The sequence below is a fragment of the Apiotrichum porosum genome, assembly GCF_003942205.1.
Source record: "Apiotrichum porosum strain DSM 27194 chromosome Unknown scaffold_4, whole genome shotgun sequence".
NCBI lineage: Eukaryota > Fungi > Basidiomycota > Tremellomycetes > Trichosporonales > Trichosporonaceae > Apiotrichum > Apiotrichum porosum.
In genome coordinates, this window is record NW_021167111.1 from 255,099 (window position 1) to 272,509 (window position 17,411).

Below are 17,411 nucleotides of genomic sequence, written 5' to 3' on the forward strand. Positions count from 1 at the left end.
CGCCTTTCTCGCTTCCCAACCAAAAGGTACAACAAGACACCGAGCGCCAGCCTCTGCCTAGCCTCTAGCGTACACGTCCACAAGCGGATCGCGGAATATTTTGGCCAACAAGGCCGGTGTACGGTGTACCGGTGTACCGGTGTGCAATGGCCCAAAGGACGCTCGTGAGACTCATGACATGACTGGTATGACAAAAAGATACTATGGTACAGGCGCAGGTTGCTTCTAGCTTTTATTGGGGACACTGCGATCGATGAGGTCTGTTCCCATCTCGATTTCGAGCGTGTCGTGTTCGTGTTCGGCAGGCAAGGCGAAGCGGTACAGGTCCTCGAGGTCTTGGTCCGGGTCATTGTCTACCGGGAGTCGGGTGGTGGTGTCGTGCACGTCGTGGAGCTTGAGGCCAAGCCCGATCCCGTGTCCAGACTTTTCGTTTGTGTGGTGGGGGTGGTAGCCCTCATCGTCGGTCTCCTCCGTGTCCGTCTCGGTACCGACCGAGTCGTAGTCGTACTCGAACTCGTCTTCTTCGTCGTCTTCGTCGTCCACCACGTCCCCGTCCTCGTTCTGGGCGAGGAGGAAGCGCAGGATGTCGCGCTCGGTGGCCATGCTGCCTCCGCAGCGCGCGAGGGCGGCCGCGATGCTCTCCAGGCGACGCAGCTTGTCGCGGGCGCCAAAGCCAGCAGCGTCGTCGAGCGAGGGGCGCTTGCGTGGCGACCCGACGGGCGTTCCCAACGTGCCGAGCTCGACTAGGGCGTCAAGGTCGGGCTCGGGGTCGGTGGGGAGCGGCTCGAGCGGCGACTCGAGGTGGCGAGAGAGCTCGTGGTCGTGCGGACTGAGAAGGTGGGGAGAGAGTGGGTCCACCATGGTGGAAGCAGGGCTATAGGTGGCGGACATGGGGGGGCCTGTATGCGGGGGGTGCGCAGTTGCGCGGGCGGGCAGAGGAATGAGAATGCCGAAAGACGGAATCCGGGGTTGGTTGTGGAAAACGGGTTGGGGTGTGTCGACGTCGCCTATGGCAGCCGCACGACGATGTTATGGCATTGGATAGACGGGGAGGAGAACAAGAGGTGGGAGGGTGGCGATAACGGTCGGGAGAGAGAGAGAATGAGAGGAGAGGCGAACAGACGAGCAAGCGCGCTCTAATATATATGGCTGGAATCTGGGAATCTGGAGGGAGGGTGACGAAGAGTGATGGGGACTGATGTGCGTGTGCGATGCACAGACGTGTCCGTTGTGCGCCAGCTGCGCCGTATATAGGGACCGAGCGCTGGCGGCGCGCATTGGTGTACGAGCTACGCGTCTCACTTTGTTCGTCCGACCTGTCCTCCCAAATTGCTCTACAGCATCTGCACACACTTCACACATAACCCGAAATCACACGCCAGTGTCCGAAACGCCACACGACCGCCTGCGCAGGCGGAAAAAAACAAAGGGCGCTCTGCCCGCAGTAGTGCAAGAGGTACGCGCCAGAGTGGACGTCCGTCCGCTGGCCGCTGTTCCTCTGCGACGCCGAGGCGTGGGTGTAAAGGTTCAACAAGGTTCAAGGTTCACAAGGCGCACGGGGACTGTCTCTCGTCCCTCCTAGCGGACAAGCTAAGGAGGGAGGGGCCTTTGGGGGCACTCGTGAACGCGCGGCCAGTGGCCAGTGGGCGCTGGCTGTGTGGGGGCCACCATGCTGGGACACTGGACCTGTGGCGCCTGCCGGGTCCGAGACCACGCTTCGCCGCAAAACACGGACAGCAGACGACCAGAACGGCCAGATGGGCACAGCAGAGGTACTGTGTGCTGTGTGCTTTGCTGGCGTAGGTGCAGTACGACGTGGATGCTCGGTGAAACCAAACATCTCGTACTGCCTCACTCAGCAATTTGAGGCAATTAATCGTCAGTAGCTAGGCGATGCTCTGGGACACAACACGTCACTGCCAGATACACAAAACACTGCACGGTTACGTACAGGTTTCAAACCGGCTTGCCAGAGCGCTAGAGCACAGCTGCACAGTGATACAGTGAGCCGAATTGGGGACCGAAGTCGGCGTGTGTGATCGCAGCTGCCTCGAGGCATCGGATCCAAATGATCGTAAACGACTCGTATAAATAGCAATCCATGGTGATATGGTGAGACACGTCGATCCGCTCGATCTTGAACTACCAGTGGTGCGAGTCCTCAACTACAACACAACCTCCTTTTAGGGATCTGTGCCGCCAGTGTTGTGATCGACGTGCATGGTTGAGGCCGGGTAGATGCTGTCAGATCCGGTTTAGGTTCCCCACAAACGCGATGGATATGTATCGGGGCCCGTGGCAGCGGTGTCCGTTGGGGTCAAGACTCCGTATGCCTGTTCTCTCATCAACAGTTGATGGCCGCTCGCAGTCCATCAGCCCCTCGCAGCCTGACATGCGGATTTATCGATATTTTTCCGATATCGGCCTCCCGCTGATTGCTCGTGTGCACAGTGTCGTCAATGCCGTGAACGCTGCCCTCATGCGTAGACGTACCAGTCCACACGTTAGAACCCTCCCGCGGATGTGCCACATCGAAACTGCGGTACTCCATCGCTACAAGGAGACACCCTACAGGACACCTAGTTGGTAAGATACCTGAGGCTTTTGATTTGCCTTGAGAGGGACACAGAACACGTCATGCTCGGACGGCTTTCCTCGTCTTAGTCATGTAAGGACCTATGCATGTGTGGCGATACCTCAGCGCCCAAACTACAATCTCGTCTTTCTGTTATATGGTGTCATTAACACGGACAATGACCTGGCCGTGTGTGTGCGAGGCCGGCCGGCGCGGGGTAGCCTAGGCCTGTGGGCCGTTTGGAGGCGTGGGCTGCGGGGTGTGTGCGTCATGGTCTGCGTGTGCGTTGTCAGCTTTGGGTCTGGGTTCAAGAGCTGACGTAGACGTACTGTAGTACCCGGCCCAACCAGGCTGGTAGAAGCCACCAGCAGCGGCATTGTCCCAGGGAGCTCCCGAGCCGTTGGCCTCTGGGGGTGCGGGCTGGCCGCCAGGCTGGCCCGGAATGGCGCCGAAGCCTGGGTAGTACGAGTAGTTGGACGTGTACATCTGAGACTGTCAGCTGCGCAGCAACGGGAGTTAGCTCACCATGTAACCAGGGGCGTCAGCCTGGCGGTCCTTGCCCCACGAGCACTTGATCGGGCGGCCGTGGATGAGGTGGTTCTGAAGGGTGGCAATGGCGAGCGCGGCGTTGGCGTGCGAGTCGAGCTTGACAAACGCGAACCCACGGTCGGCCTGCATGCGAATCTCGGTGATGAAGCCGTAGTTTTGGAACAGGGGGATGAGGTCGGCCTGGGTGGTGTATGGGATGAGGTTGCCGACGTAGACGGTCGTGTTGTAGTCGGGAGTCTGGGCAGCGACCTGCTCAAACGTGAGCGGTGCGGAAGCACCAAACGCTCCTCCAGGGCCGGGAGGACCGCCGGGCAGACCACCACCCACGACACCGACGCCGCCGACGCCGCCGCCACCACCACCACCGCCGAGAGACCGCGAGCCGCCAGTCTGCGTCTTCTGGTTTGCCCAGTTGACGCGGATCGCGCGCGAGCCGAGCCACTCGCCGTTCATGGCCGCAATGGCCTGCTCAGCGTCGGTCTTATCCCTGGTACAGCGTCAGTGACCATCTCCATCGTAACACTCGGCTCTCTTGCGACCCTGCACACTCACCTGAACGACAAGAAGCCATAGCCCCTGCTCTTGCCCGAGTTCATGTCCCACATGACGCGCGCCTCGCTCAATGAGGGGAACTGGCAGAACGCCTTGCCGAGGAGCTCGTCGTTGACCTCGGGGCTGAGGTCGCCGACAAAGATGTGGAAGTGGTGCTGCGTGTCCTCACGGCTACCCTGGCCCTGGTAAGCCCAGTTGACACGGATCTCCGAGTCGAAGATCTTGCGCCCGTTGAGGGTCGCGAGCGCCTGCTCGGCTGAGCGCATGTCGTTGTACTCGACAAAGCCATAGTTGAAGCCGCCGTGCTGGAAATTGCGATCTTGGATGATCTTGGCCGACACCACCGCGCCAGCGACGGCAAAGATCTCGCCAAGCATCTGGTCGGTCACCCGAGCGGAGAGGTTGCCGATGTACAGATGGGGCTTCTTGGGAGCCTCAGCAGTCTGGCCGGGGGCCATGCCAAAGGTAGGGAAGGGGCTGGCCATGGTTCGTGATGCGTGCGTTTTTGTGTGTGTGCGTAGTTTTAAAGTAGTGTCGTTGATGTGGGATTGTTGTTGGCGATCGATCGTGGAGAGGGGGCGGAAAGTTGTTGGGGTGGGGAGGGGAGTTGACTATGGGGGGTGGGGGAGAGGGGGATGAGAGAGACCAGAAAAGCCCGAAACCGAGAGATGAGAGGAAGGAAAAAGAGAAAGAAAAGGAAACCAGACGAGACGCCGATGCTGAGAGTTGATGAGATGTGTCTAAAGTTGTAAACGACAAGAAGTGGACTCGCGACCACCCATTTCCTGGAAAGTCGCGGCCAGCCAGCACACACGCGACAGAGACCCCTGCGGCCAAGCTCAACGGATGCAATTATATCACCGAATGTCGTGGAGTTGGCTGCCCCTGGCTTGGAAGTGGCACCTTGGTCAAGGCATAGTCCGTGGTGGTCCATGCATATGGACTCCTGTATGCATGCAAGGGGGATGAGAGAGAACAGGGGGATTAGGAATTCAACTGGTCACTGGCAATGTGAGTGTACCAGTGCTCTTGACCGAAGGAAAGGGACCGCTACGAAGCGGGGAAAAAATAAAACCTGCCTTGGAGCATGAGACTGTCCTTCCATTCTTATGTTCTCTCCACAGGTTAGCAGGTTAGCAGGAGGCAACAGAACGTAGAGCAGTGCTCGGCTGTTGGTGAAAATGATGCCCATAAAATATACCATGCCGGGCGTCTTGCAGTGGAGCTTGTAGTGTAATAGTCGCGAACAGTCCTTCGATTGTTCACCTTTAGACTAGTAGCCGTCTCGCCGTTTATAAATCGAAGAACGCCAGTATGCAAGTACAGTGCAGGCTGGTGCAGCGAGATGCACCCAAGCATGCTCAGAGATTAACCGGTGCGAATTAAAGAAAGACTTAGATTAACCTGGCATGCAGATGAGATGATGCATACGTGCAGTGCACAGGGATGGCACGAGTCAACAGTGGTACAGTGATCCAGTGAGGAGCTGAGAACTCCCTGGCCATGGTATTCCACCCACCCAAAAAATATGAACGAGACCACCCATATAACCTAGGCCATATTTTCACCTTATAACCGCCGATTCTACCTATCGTCCAAGAGGTATCTAGTTAGCTTCGGGCGACGGTACGGCTCGCGGAAACGTTGGAGCGCTCTTGCCAACAAAAAGTGTTGGCCACTGCACCGAGCAGGTTCGGCTCGCCATAGTGCCAAGCAGTGGCCTGAATCTTTTTGTCGTCCTTTTGAGGCAGGCGGCTGTGGGCGGGGGACCCCTACCTCGGCTATCGACGGCGGCAACGACCATGGTGGTAGAACCAAGTATCGTTTCGAGAATTGCTCACCCTCACCCAGTAGTAGGTTTTGCAAGTGGCCGGAAAAGCCACTATGTCGCCATCATTCAAAATATAGGTGATAATGTGTTTCTCTTACCCAGATCAAACCTATTACGGACCAAACACCCGGCAGCGGGAACGACGATACTGCGTTCTCTCAAGCACCCACCACCGCCAGTCGCGCACATTGCACCCTTGTTCTCATCCATGGATCCATGGCCCCATGGTCTTCCCTCGCGATCAGCACGTCCACTGATCGACGCGCGACCAAGGAAATACACGCCACACAACTGCATACACACACACCCCTCTATTAATGGTCCACAAAACACTCTAGAAAGCACACTCCAGCAGCCATCCACCGTCAATGACAATGTGCGAACCGGTCTGGTACTGGTTGGTGACCACGCCAAAGATACACTGCGCATAGTCGACGGCGTTTCCTGGCCTGGCGAGGGGGATGCCCCATTGGCCGGGACCCGAGCCGCGGAAGGTGGCCGCGTTCTCGGCAGCGCTGACCTGGTCGTCGGGGAGGATGGTGGTCATGCCTGTGGGGAAGTAGCCGGGGCAGAGGGTGTTGACGCGGATACCGAGGTTGCGGCGCGCAAACTCGGTGGCGAGCTGGTCAGAGACGGAAAGGGTAGCGGCCCTGGGAGGAGTCCGGTCAGCACTGCGACGACCAATGGATAGCCAAAAGGGGGGGTTACACGCTCCAAACTCACTTGCTGGCGTTGTAGTTGATCTGTCCACGCTGCGAGGTGCGCGTGATGCCGCTCATGGAGCTAATGTTGAGGATGTTTCCGGGCTCGGGCGAGACCTTCTTGGCAGCGGCGAGGAGGGGGAGGAAGGCAAACGAGGTAAAGTAGTACGAGGTGGTGTTGATGCGGTAGGTCTCCGCCCAGCGCTCAAAGGTCTCGTCCTCGAACATGGTCTTGGAGATGCCCTCGGGGGTCTGCTCGCAGTCGTCAATCTTGGGCGCACCCTGCGAGACACCGTGGTTGTTGACGAGGAGGTTGATGTGGGTCTCCTCCTTGGCAATGGCGTCACGGAGCTCTGAGACGTTAGTGAGACGGTTCCTGTGTAGTCTGGGAACTACCTGTACGCACTCAGGATACCCTCCTTGGTCGCAACGTCGGCCTGGATGGCAATGACCTTGCCGTTGCCCGACTTTGGTGTAGCGTCAAGGGCCGCCTGTTCAAGAACGTCACCGCGGCGACCGGTGATGTACACCTTGGCACCGTTCTCAGCAAGGGCGGCAGCAGTGATGAGACCAAGGCCGGTACCACCGCCAGTGACTAACCCGTCAGCTAAAAAAAACAGCAATGGCCAACTGATCTACTCACCGACCGCGACCCAGCCGTCGACGTTGAAGAGACGGCTGACGTTCAGAGTGCCAGTGCCAATGGCCGAGTTGCCGAGGGTGTGCGAAGCAGCAGAGAGAGAAACCATCGTGAGCGAATGAGTGAGGAGTGAGGAGTGAGTGGTGAAGCAAATCGAGGACGATGGAAAGTTGCAGAGTGAAGAGCAGGTTGCACCATAACCTGTGGGGTCGTCAGCGCATCATATCCGGTGAACAGCCGCGGTGGAGGCTGAGAGGCGCCAGCGACTTCCGGCGGTAGATAGGGTCGGCGTATCAACCGTTCTGCCGAACACTGTGTACTGCTTCCACAGCCTGCGAGCGGCGGCCAGACAGACGCGTCACGCGTCGCATGCACAGTCCCGGTCTAACCTGTAATGCATGCAAGGCAGCCCAGTTGGCCAGTGGCCAGTGGGAAAGACCGTTGTCCGCGATTTGCCCAGAGCATTATCGGATTGCCGTCAACAACCGGCGATAATCGGTAGGACCGAGATAATTTCAGAAACTTCAATCGCAGAACGCCTAGGCGTGTTTCATTTATATTCTACATCAAATGCTCCCAGAGTGGTTCTTGTAATATTGTTGTCAACATGCAATGCTAATTCGCCTTTTACACCTCGCCGGCGTGGAACGCCTCGAAGACAATGCGCTTGTCATCGACACCCAGGTCCTCGAGACCCTTCCTGACGTCCTTCATGAACGAGTCAGGGCCGCAGACGTAGTAGTGGGTCTTGGGGTCCTGGAGGGCAAGGAGGCTGGGGTCGAGCTCCGCAACCTTGATGTGGCCGGCGTGGAGGCCCTCGGCACCCTCGGCGGGGGTCTCGCGCGAGTAGAAGGTGTTGGAGGTGATCTTGCCGTTGGAGCGGGCGACAAAGTCGGCGACGTGGTTCTTGAAAACGTGCTCTGCTGCGGTGCGAGTGCCCTGGATCCACGAAACGTTCGGGCCGGTGGCGGGGTCCTTGGCGGCGACAGTGTTGAGGATGGCGAGGTTGGGCGTGATACCGACACCAGCCGAGAGGAGAACCAGGTTCTCCGGGACGGGCTCGGGGAGGACGAACGAGCCAGTAGGGAACGAGGCCTGCACTGTGCTGCCGACAGGGAGGCCGTGGAGGCGGGTCGAAAGGAGACCCTCGGGGTTGACACCCGCAGCGTCCTCGCGCTTGACAGTGATGCGGTAGTGGTCGGGGCTGGGCGAGTCGGAGAGCGAGTAGTGACGGTTCTGGAAGCAGCCGAGCTCGTCGACCCAGACGCGGAGAGTGACGAACTGGCCGGGCTTGTAGGGCTTGAGAGGGAGCATCGACTTGTCCTTGGGAATGAGGCTGAACGAGGCAATGGTGCCAGACTCGTCGACGTGCTTGGTCACCTCAAAGTCCTTCCAGCCAACCCAGGCACCCTTGGCGTACATCTCGGCCTCGACGTCGATGAAGATCTTGGCGAGCTGCCAGTAGGCCTGAGGTTGTCAGTTGGTGGTCATCACGCATGTTGTGCAACCTACATGGTACCAAGCCTCCTGGAGCTCGGGCGTGAACGCGTCACCGAGGACTGTGGTGATGGCGGCCATGAGGTTCTCGGCAACCACACCGTAGTGCTCTGCCTTGACGCCCAAAACGGCGTGCTTCTCGGCAATACGAATGACCGTAGGGAGAAGCGGGGTCAGGTCGTTGATGTTGGCAGCGTAGGCGTAGACCGATCCGGCAAGAGCCTTGGGCTGGGCACCACTGGTCTGGGCCGTGTGCGAGAAGATGTTCTTGAGCTGGGGGTTGTTGGCGAGCATGGTCTGAAAGTTGGGTCAGCTGGTGGACGTCTGGATGTAGCCAACACGGTAGCTCACCTTGTACATCTCCGAGGTGATCTGGAGACCGTACTCGGCGAGCACAGGGGCCGTGGCCGCCACGGCGGCCTTGTGTGCGTCGGTGAGAGGCACAACGTCGGCGGGAATGAAAGAGGAAGAGACAGTAGCCATGTTGCTGTGAGGGTGGGTGAGTACAGAACCTTTCAACAACAACAAACTCACTTCTTAAATGCCAAAGCTCGGGAGGAGACGGCGATCCTGGAGACGGAGGGACGGGTGAGCGCACGGAGGGCGAAACGCATTATGATTCGAGGATGTTGACTTGCTGACAGTATGTACGTCGTCTCATGGGTTGACAGCACATGCTTTATAGAATTGGGGTCCCTGTCACCAAGGGCCTACCGGTTGTGGACCAGAATCGTCGGGATCTGCCGGAGAGACAGTCATTGTTGACGAAGTGGTCGCGACCACTCTAGCTAGCCCCTTTCCCTGTCACCTTGCGGCGTCTGCTCCGCGGGATCCTCTTGTCTTGCAACCGAAATGCACTGTGCGAGTGTGGCCTGTTGGTCTGTTGGGGTCCAAGCAACGTGCCAAGCCCTGTAAAAGCGACAAACTGCGTGTACAAAAGACGACTTTGTACCAGGGGCACCTGGGGCTCCAGCGGGAGATCACCATTGTGCGCCAATGGCCTGACAGACAATGCCAACCTGCGAGTTTTGGCGAACGCCATGGCGCACGCCGTGTTCTGCGGTGAGGGCCGCGTCGTAAGTGGCGCGACCATTCCCGATGAGAGCTTTCCGGACCGGAATTCAAACGCAGATTACAGACACCAGTACGGCCCGGAGACGATGGTGTGGACATGCGGGTGTGTTCGGAACGCGCTGGGCACTGTAATCAGGGGGAAACGTGGGATGATCCGGATCGTTTCGCGGCCCGGCTGGCCGTTGGAACACTGCTATGAGGTCTTCGTGTCGATGTGTTCAGTTTATGGAATTGGGGGCTGCCGACATGGGATGTGGCACTTGGGGGCGCACGAAGGTGCGGTATGTTCTGTCGGAGAACGGAAACACGGCAAGAAGATGACTTCTCGTTGGCCGGTTTTTTAATTTTTTGTCTATGCGGCACGCGTCGGAGGACTTGCCGCCGGCAACTTCGCTGCTGGCATTCCTTAGTACACATCGTGCTGAGGTGACCCGTGCGTGACCGTTGTGTGCATGGTGATGGAGGAGGATGCGGCGGACGCAGATTACAGTTACACTCAGAGCGTCTTAGAGTGATTGGCATGCGCCCCCTTCTTACACCTCACCAGTCATGACGGATCATGCCACATCTCTCGGAGAGCACCTAGCGCTCAAAAACACCCAGCTGTGCACTTGCAGAAGTGCAAAAGGGCAAAAATTGCGGGTGCGCTGAGTCGAACAGCGGTTGGCTCAGTTATGATCTAATCAGCCACAACGAACAGTGATAACCACCTACACTACACCCGCTTCATGTTTATAAAAAAACAGGAGCCGTTCCGAGACCACTGTCTCTTGCAGCCGTACTCGTGTGCGTTTCTTGTAGACTTTGGCCGGATAAAAGAGGACCTGGAGCGAGGATGCCAAGGATATCGCGGACCCGCGGGCTGAGGCGGGGAAGCGTATGGCAAGTATTTCATTGTAGCTGGGGATACATCACCGGTCAAAATGCCGGCAGGTAACTTGTGAGACAGCGCATTGAGTGTAGTGCTGGCCCTAGCCTACCAGCTGTGGCATGGTCACAAATTGGTGAACTCGCAGACAAGTGTCCTTGCTGATGGCCATGATGATGCTCGCATCTCTTTCTCGTTCGCGTCTCCTGTCAACAGGCTGTAATGCAGTTACAAGCTTGTTGTTCCTGACACATGCTGCGTCAGCAATGGTGACCGATGGACAATTCACTGATCACCGACGGCGCATCGAGGATGATGCGTGGAAGTCCATAGTGGGCACCATGTCGGCCGCATATGGCGCCATGAGTGGACTTCGGAGCGCTCGGCGCTCGGAGTGACACGACGGAGTGGTGCGATCCCGGGCATCAGATCTGCGTCCTCCGATGCGGACTGTCGACAGCCCCCTCTCCGCCCCCACGACCCTATTACCCTGCCTACCGTAGATGTATTCCATCTCGACTCGAAATACAGTTTCACCTGCCAAGGCCCGCTGGGATCGCTGGAAAGATCTCCCGGCGTGGTCAATGGGGCACAGCGGCCGTAATATGACTCGAAAATGCTATGTCCAAGTCGATCAGAAACGCACCGCAGTCAAGGATACCAAGGGGGGGAAGATCTGGGCTCGGGCTGACCAACCCAAGGTGGTTCATTCCGTCGTTCGGAATCGCCCCAGACCAGTGCGAGCACCGACGACACGTTGTGGTGTGGCAAATTCGGACAGCACGCGTGGGCAGTGGGCAGTGAGGCCGAGGCCGGGGACGTGGGTCTCGGTTGGGCTGACATTCAGACGGTCCACGAGGCCAGTAGCGACCCAAACACTGCCGCGTTGGGGCTGTGGACGAGCACGAGACGAGCAAGGTCAGAGCATTATGGCCGATTTTCTGGATGGCAAATTCAAGTATGGCCAACCTTGCTGCAGCTATGGCCAAACGGTGGCGGCCCTAGCATGCGGGATGGCCAAAACCGTGAGCGGATGGCCAACCTCAGTCTGGGCTTGCCGCCGTATCGAGGGGCTGGCTTAGCAAACGCAGGGCATCAGGCCAGAGAGGGCTCTCGCTCCCCACCTGGGCCAAGCTCCGGTCCCTGTTTATCTTTGACATGACGCGCTTCGGAGCAAGGCGACGGCACTCCCCAAAAGCCGAGCGTCGAGCGACTCAAGACGGCCACACCCCCCCGCCACCACCACGATGCTTGCCCGTTCAGCAACACCCATTACCTGTGCCACCCACTCCATCAAGCTCGCAAGGTCAACCGTCCGCTTGACCCATTCGACATCTTCCAACGCCTCAAGGCCGGCGGAGACAACACTTCAAAACCTCCTTCTCCCCTCCTTCGCGCCTCGTAACGGTGCACTCCCCCAGCGACGGCAGTTTGCAACCCCCACCACCATGCCCCCCACTGCCATGAAGACGGTCCCCCGCCGTGCGCCTGAGATTACCGAGGAGGTCGCTGGCAAGGCCAACGCCGATAAGCTGCACCGCACCGCAAGGGATTTCCGGAGTGAGTCATTGTGACACAATGCCAGCGCCACAAGAATCGCTTGGCGCAGCGCGTGTATGCTCACACGAGACACGCCACTAACAATTCGCAGGTGACACCTTCACCATGCCCACCGATGCGCAGATGATGGCTGCGCTGCAGGCATCGCGCGGTGACGATGTCTACCACGAGGACCCGAGCACTGCCGCTCTCGAGGCTCGTATCGCCAAGATGGCCGGCAAGGAGGCTGCCCTCTTCGGCACCTCTGGAACGATGACCAACCAACTGGCAATTCGCACCCACATGAAGCAGCCGCCTCATTCGGTCATCACCGATCACCGCGCCCACGTCCACATGATGGAGGCCGGCGGTATCGCCATGTTCTGCCAGGCAACTACGCACGGCCTGGTCCCCAGCAACGGTGTCCACCTCACCCTTGAAGACATCCAGCCCGCTCTGCAGCTCGGTACCAACATCCACATTGCCCCCACCAAGCTTATCTGTCTCGAGAACACTCTTTCGGGCATCATCTTCCCCCAGGAGGAGATTGTCCGTATCGCGGAGCTGGCCAAGAAGAACAACATTGGCATGCACCTGGACGGTGCCCGCGCATGGAACGTTGCTGCTGCCGAGCTCGAGAAGCGCGGCCTCGACCCCACCTCGGAGGCGGACCGTACCACTGTCCTCTCTGACATTCTCGCCCCCTTTGACTCGGCCTCGCTCTGTCTTTCCAAGGGCATCGGCGCTCCCGTCGGCAGCGCCATTGTCGGCTCCAAGGAGTTCATCGAGCGTGCTCGCTGGTTCCGCAAGGCCTTTGGTGGCGGTTGGCGCCAGTCGGGCATGCTCGCCAGCATGGCCGACTATGCGCTCACCAACTTCTTCCCCCGCCTGCAGGACACGCACACGCTTGCGCGCCGTCTTGCCGCCGGCCTCGAGGATGCGGGCTGCACCATCCTCGCCCCCGTCGACACCAGCATGGTCTTCTTTGACCCGTCGCCTATCGGCCTCTCGGTCAACGATGTCACCCAGGGCCTGGCCGCGCTTGACGACCCCATTGGCCTGAACGCCAACCGCTGTGTCATCCACCACCAGACCGACCCCCAGGCTGTGGAGGACTTTATCGCCACCGTCCAGCGTCTTGCTGCTGCCGTCCCCGAGAACTTGCGGCCTCCCCCCGCCACTGAGAAGCTCGGTGCCAAGGACGGCAAGTTCCGCGTCAACGCGCTCGGCTACTAGTCATGTGGCCCTGTAGAATCTGTTTGTTGTGTTGTGTTTTTGCCGTTTAACGCGCGGGAGGGGAGTGGCGGAGCGGTGGGAAGAACAGGAGATCACGAGTTCACGGGACCTGCCTTGAATGGACGATTGTAATAATACTAGTAGCTGCGTGAAGGTGATCAGACAATGCAAACAGAATAGAGATCTTAGCAAATGTGGTGGCTCGAGTCTTGTTGCCTCGAGGATGTAGCACATGAAAGGCACACCGACGGGAGGCTCGTTTGAGGCACACGCATGGCTCGGCCAGTCAGCACAAGTATCTCGGATGGGTGTTGACAGTCACTGCACTTCAGTTCGCTGAGTCCGTATTGAGACGGACCAGGCCGGCATAACGTGGCTGGAGTCCCCGGTGCCGCGATTAGGGATCGATGACGGACCTGAATTTTCGAAAGCACTTTGGCAACTTGGGTCGACTGCTTCTCGTGACTCGACATTACCACCCACACCATTGACCATGACGACCTCGCCGGCCGGCCCGACCTCGGCGAGCCCCTTGGGCGGAGCGGACCTCACATCCATTGTTCCACAGGTTGCTGGCGCGAGCTCTGGGAGCACCGCCGGAGCTGCACCTCTGCCCACCGCTGAGCTGCAACCGTCCACCGACTCTGACGGTCTCGAACCCGGCACTGAGACGTCGACAATCAACCCGTACCTTCTGCAGGTTCTGTCGCGTCCTGGCCGTGGAAGGGGCGTGTTCGCTTCTAGAGATCTCGCTGCAGGCACGTTGATTGAGGACGCGCCCGTGCTTGTGATCACCCAGAAGGAGTGGGATGAGGGGCGTATGAACGACTCGATCCTGGGCGAGTATGGGTTTTGCTGGTCGAACGGCGGCATGGCGATTGGACTTGGCATGGGTGAGTGTGTGTGATTGTGTGGAGCAAGAAGGAAGAAGGGGGATATTGTTTGCAGCGCTGACACTGTTTCCTCCACTCAACCCGCCCATCCATCTGCCGTTTGTTTCATCTCGATCCTTCATTCCTGCGTTGTTGCTACCCACTCTTGTCATTCATCCTCCAGCCTCCCTGTTCAACCACTCGGCCTCGCCCAACGTCAACTTCATCCGCAACTCTACAGCCGGCACCATCGCGTTCCGCACCTTCCGCTCCGTCAAGGCCGGCGACGAGTTGTGCATTTGCTACTCTGCCGACGAGTCCAAGCTGTGGTTTATGCCCACACAGGGCAAGAACGAGACTACCGCCAGCGACTCTGAAGAGGACATGACCGCTGGTCTTGGAGCCCTCGAGCTCAGCGATGACGAGGGAGCAGCGGCGGCCAAGGCTGTGAAGAAGGCCGAACGCGAGACCCGGAGACAGCAAGGTGGAAAGACCCACTCGGCACGCGACCAGAGGCGAGCGCGCTACCTGGAGAAGATGGCCGCCAAGGGCGACCAGGGAGTCAAGGAGGCCGAGGCCAAGAGCGCACAAGAGGTGGCTCCTGGTTCACAAGATGCCAAGGCTATTGTCGCCCCGACTCCCGTCCACGCGTCGTCGTCGTCCTCAACAGTGATCGCCTCCGAGGCCAAGCCCCGACACAACCGCCCAATTGTCAATGCTGATCTCCCCCCTCCCTTGCACTCGCAAGGTTCGTCACGCCATCGTCATGTCGGTCCCGTGGTCCTCACACCCGACCTCGAGTGGGAGCCCACCGCAGGAGCCACCCTTACTGAGGACCAGTACGCGCTGCTGCAGCGCGCGCGTGGACCTGTCGAGGTAGAGGAGGACGCCGACAATGACAACACGGCAATGAGTGAGTTGTTCTTTGCAGATTTACGGTGCTAACGCTGTCTCCAGTGTCTGTGTGGGCTGTTGAGGTGCACGAACCAAAGCTCACACGCTACATTTTGGACTTTTCCAAGCAAATCGTCGAGCCCCGCATGCGTCACCTGAAGCGTGTGCGTAAGCGTGTGGACGAGGCGGGCGAGCACAACTACATCGCCCTGGCTATGGTGGACACGATGAGCGGCGACGAGCTGCATAAGGCTCTCGCAGACTTCAATCCGGTGTTGGCCAACCTGGTCCCCATTGCGTTTGAGGTGCCGCGCTCCGCGGCGCGTACGCAGGAACAGCTGCGCGAGCGCAACCTCACCTGGCCCGTCTTGTTCTCTCCTGCCGCGCCGCGTCCCTCTGATGCGCGCGGCATGCCGCCCGCCAAGCTCGAGTGGGTGCGCGCAGGCATCAACCGTATCCTCCGCGACGCCCGCAAGGCCCAGGCCGCCGGCGACCTCCCCGTCGCCGTCTTTTGCACATCTCCGCCCGAATCCATCTGGCCAAACATCGACATTACAGGCTTCATCCCCCCGACCCCCGGTCTCCGCGCGGCCGCTCACGACACCCGCGTGTCCGAGAACCACCCGCTTCGCCACGCCGTACTCAACTGTATCGCCGAGATTGCGCGTCTGCGCACCGTGCCGCCCTTCTCCGAGCTCGTCCCGCTGAGGAACGGCGCTGACTACCTCCTCACCTCGCTGTCCTTGTTCGTCACCCACGAGCCCTGTGTCATGTGCACAATGGCCCTGCTGCACTCGCGCGTGCGTGAGGTCTTCTTCGTCTACCCGCGAAAGCGCGCCGGTGGGTTTGAGAGCAGCTACGGCGTCCACTCGCGCCGTGACCTCAACCACCGGTTTGACGCGTGGAGATGGTGTGGCGATCTCGTCGAGGAGGAGCTTCCCGTCGCGGACGAGATTGAGATCTAGACAGAAGAAGAGGGGAGAGGGGGTACATTGTTTTCTTGGAGAGGGAACCAGCATTGTCATAATTAGTGTCACAATCTGCATGCGCTGATGCAAGTCTTGGTGCCAATCAAAGCCAGCCGCATGTGTGTATGTGTGATAATATCCCTTCTGACATGCTTGTCTAACTGTGGTACTTCATGAGACTCTTGTTCTTGAAGCCTGTGTTGAACTGGAGTAGCGAACTGGTGGGGTGGGTTAGCAGACGTCCGGACACCATAACCTACTTGATATCTCTAACCCAGCTTCCACCGCCTGGCCGCTCGATACACGGGATGGGGTATGGCGACTTGCGAATCACAACCGACTCGTGCGCGCCCAGCTCGCAGACCTCGCGACCGTCAATGGACAGCTCCGCAGGGGACCGGGAACGAGGCGAGATCTGAGACGTCAGCTAGTGGTGCAAGGCTTGCAACAGTTAGCTTACCTCGAGACGAACGGTGCCCTTGCCAGGCAAGACGACGGTGCGGAAGGAGAGTGAACGTGGCGCGATGGGGGTGAGGAGCAGTGCGTCCGTCTCGGGGTGTGAGATCGGGCCGCCAGCGGAGAGCGAATACGCTGTCGATCCCGTTGGGGTGGAAAGGAGAAGGCCGTCGGCCTGGAGTGTTAGCGACGATATGAGCGGCCATAACATAACACTCACTGTCGCCTCTGTCAAGTGTTGCCCGTCAAAGTATGCGTCCACCACAGTCAAGTGTGGGTGCCGACCTCGATGCAGCGTCACCTCGTTCATGACTTGCCATCCTTCGTCTGCGACTCGGCCACATCGGTCCAGAACACCTCCCTCAGGATTGAGTGGGTGTACTGCCAGACGCAAGCGGTTGAGCAACGTCACGGGGCCAGTGAGGGCTCCTTCCAATGCGCGTGGCAAGGCGTCAATGTGGAAGGGCAGCAAGAAACCCAGGCTGCCCATTGAGAAGCATAGCACTGGGGGACATTCGCCGGACGAGAAGAGGTTGGAGACGTGCAGCACGGTACCGTCACCGCCGAGGGTGAGGACGAGGTGGGTATGAGCTGGAAGGAGGTGCGTGTCCTCTGGTTTGCTTATCAGCAACGTCACTCTTGACCCAGTCGCTCAACTAACGCGGCTCGACCACAATCAGGTCGTCAAACTCGGGATTCTCACGCGCCGTGTGGGGTTCGACGATGAGGTTGAGTTGGGGATATTTCTCAGATATGTGCCTAGTCGCGCGCGCATGTCAGCCACTGGGGACACTTCACCCACCCACACCCACAACGCGCCCCGACGCCACCCCCAACGTACTCACTTGAGCACCTCACTCATGGCCATGCGCGTGCGCTCGTCATTGACTTTCTGGATCAGCAGCACGTTTGTGGGCGGCGCACTCCAGAGCATCAGACGGTGACGGTGGATCATGTCATTGGGGCCTCCAAAGGAGGGCGGCGATGAAGGACCAGGCTCGGATAGGCTGGGGTGGGAGGATTGGAGCCGCGGCTTGCTGGACAATTGTGAGCGGCGAGACCTTAACGGGGGCAGCGGCTACGACATACTCGACGATTTCCTGGACGGTTGGTGGCTGCATGTCCCGCAGGAGATGGATCCCACGCAGTGAGCGGAGGC

At 59.1% G+C, this 17,411-nt stretch overlaps 7 protein-coding genes and 1 non-coding gene across 8 annotated transcripts; 2 read left to right on the forward strand and 6 right to left on the reverse strand.

Moving 5' to 3' along the window:
* Positions 1 to 225: 225 nt before the first annotated feature.
* EHS24_006825 (uncharacterized protein) lies at positions 226 to 891 on the reverse strand (the record flags this gene model as incomplete). Its single annotated transcript, XM_028622226.1, has 1 exon — positions 226 to 891. The coding sequence occupies one exon, from the start codon at positions 889 to 891 to the stop codon at positions 226 to 228; it is 666 nt and encodes a 221-aa protein (XP_028477118.1).
* Positions 892 to 2,797: 1,906 nt separating this feature from the next.
* EHS24_006826 (uncharacterized protein) lies at positions 2,798 to 4,161 on the reverse strand (the record flags this gene model as incomplete). The annotated part of the gene is made up of 4 exons (XM_028622227.1): positions 2,798 to 2,850; positions 2,905 to 3,061; positions 3,101 to 3,611; positions 3,677 to 4,161. The coding sequence occupies 4 exons, from the start codon at positions 4,159 to 4,161 to the stop codon at positions 2,798 to 2,800; spliced, it is 1,206 nt and encodes a 401-aa protein (XP_028477119.1).
* Positions 4,162 to 5,841: 1,680 nt separating this feature from the next.
* EHS24_006827 (uncharacterized protein) lies at positions 5,842 to 6,957 on the reverse strand (the record flags this gene model as incomplete). The annotated part of the gene is made up of 4 exons (XM_028622228.1): positions 5,842 to 6,178; positions 6,231 to 6,561; positions 6,615 to 6,803; positions 6,852 to 6,957. The coding sequence occupies 4 exons, from the start codon at positions 6,955 to 6,957 to the stop codon at positions 5,842 to 5,844; spliced, it is 963 nt and encodes a 320-aa protein (XP_028477120.1).
* A 518-nt stretch (positions 6,958 to 7,475) lies between these two features.
* Positions 7,476 to 8,959, reverse strand: EHS24_006828 (uncharacterized protein; the record flags this gene model as incomplete). The annotated part of the gene is made up of 4 exons (XM_028622229.1): positions 7,476 to 8,315; positions 8,361 to 8,642; positions 8,697 to 8,832; positions 8,880 to 8,959. The coding sequence occupies 4 exons, from the start codon at positions 8,957 to 8,959 to the stop codon at positions 7,476 to 7,478; spliced, it is 1,338 nt and encodes a 445-aa protein (XP_028477121.1).
* Positions 8,960 to 10,056: 1,097 nt separating this feature from the next.
* EHS24_006829 lies at positions 10,057 to 10,144 on the reverse strand. The gene has a single exon. It is a non-coding gene; the product is annotated as a tRNA-His (tRNA).
* Positions 10,145 to 11,735: 1,591 nt separating this feature from the next.
* On the forward strand, positions 11,736 to 13,062 carry GLY1_2 (Threonine aldolase; the record flags this gene model as incomplete). Its single annotated transcript, XM_028622230.1, has 2 exons — positions 11,736 to 11,847; positions 11,939 to 13,062. The coding sequence occupies 2 exons, from the start codon at positions 11,736 to 11,738 to the stop codon at positions 13,060 to 13,062; spliced, it is 1,236 nt and encodes a 411-aa protein (XP_028477122.1).
* Positions 13,063 to 13,555: 493 nt separating this feature from the next.
* Positions 13,556 to 15,793, forward strand: EHS24_006831 (uncharacterized protein; the record flags this gene model as incomplete). The annotated part of the gene is made up of 3 exons (XM_028622231.1): positions 13,556 to 13,955; positions 14,119 to 14,847; positions 14,892 to 15,793. 3 exons carry the CDS (start codon positions 13,556 to 13,558, stop codon positions 15,791 to 15,793), a joined length of 2,031 nt encoding a protein of 676 aa, XP_028477123.1.
* A 160-nt stretch (positions 15,794 to 15,953) lies between these two features.
* POS5 (NADH kinase pos5) lies at positions 15,954 to 17,373 on the reverse strand (the record flags this gene model as incomplete). The annotated part of the gene is made up of 7 exons (XM_028622232.1): positions 15,954 to 16,014; positions 16,057 to 16,211; positions 16,257 to 16,427; positions 16,473 to 16,864; positions 16,914 to 17,011; positions 17,098 to 17,289; positions 17,342 to 17,373. 7 exons carry the CDS (start codon positions 17,371 to 17,373, stop codon positions 15,954 to 15,956), a joined length of 1,101 nt encoding a protein of 366 aa, XP_028477124.1.
* Positions 17,374 to 17,411: the final 38 nt, after the last annotated feature.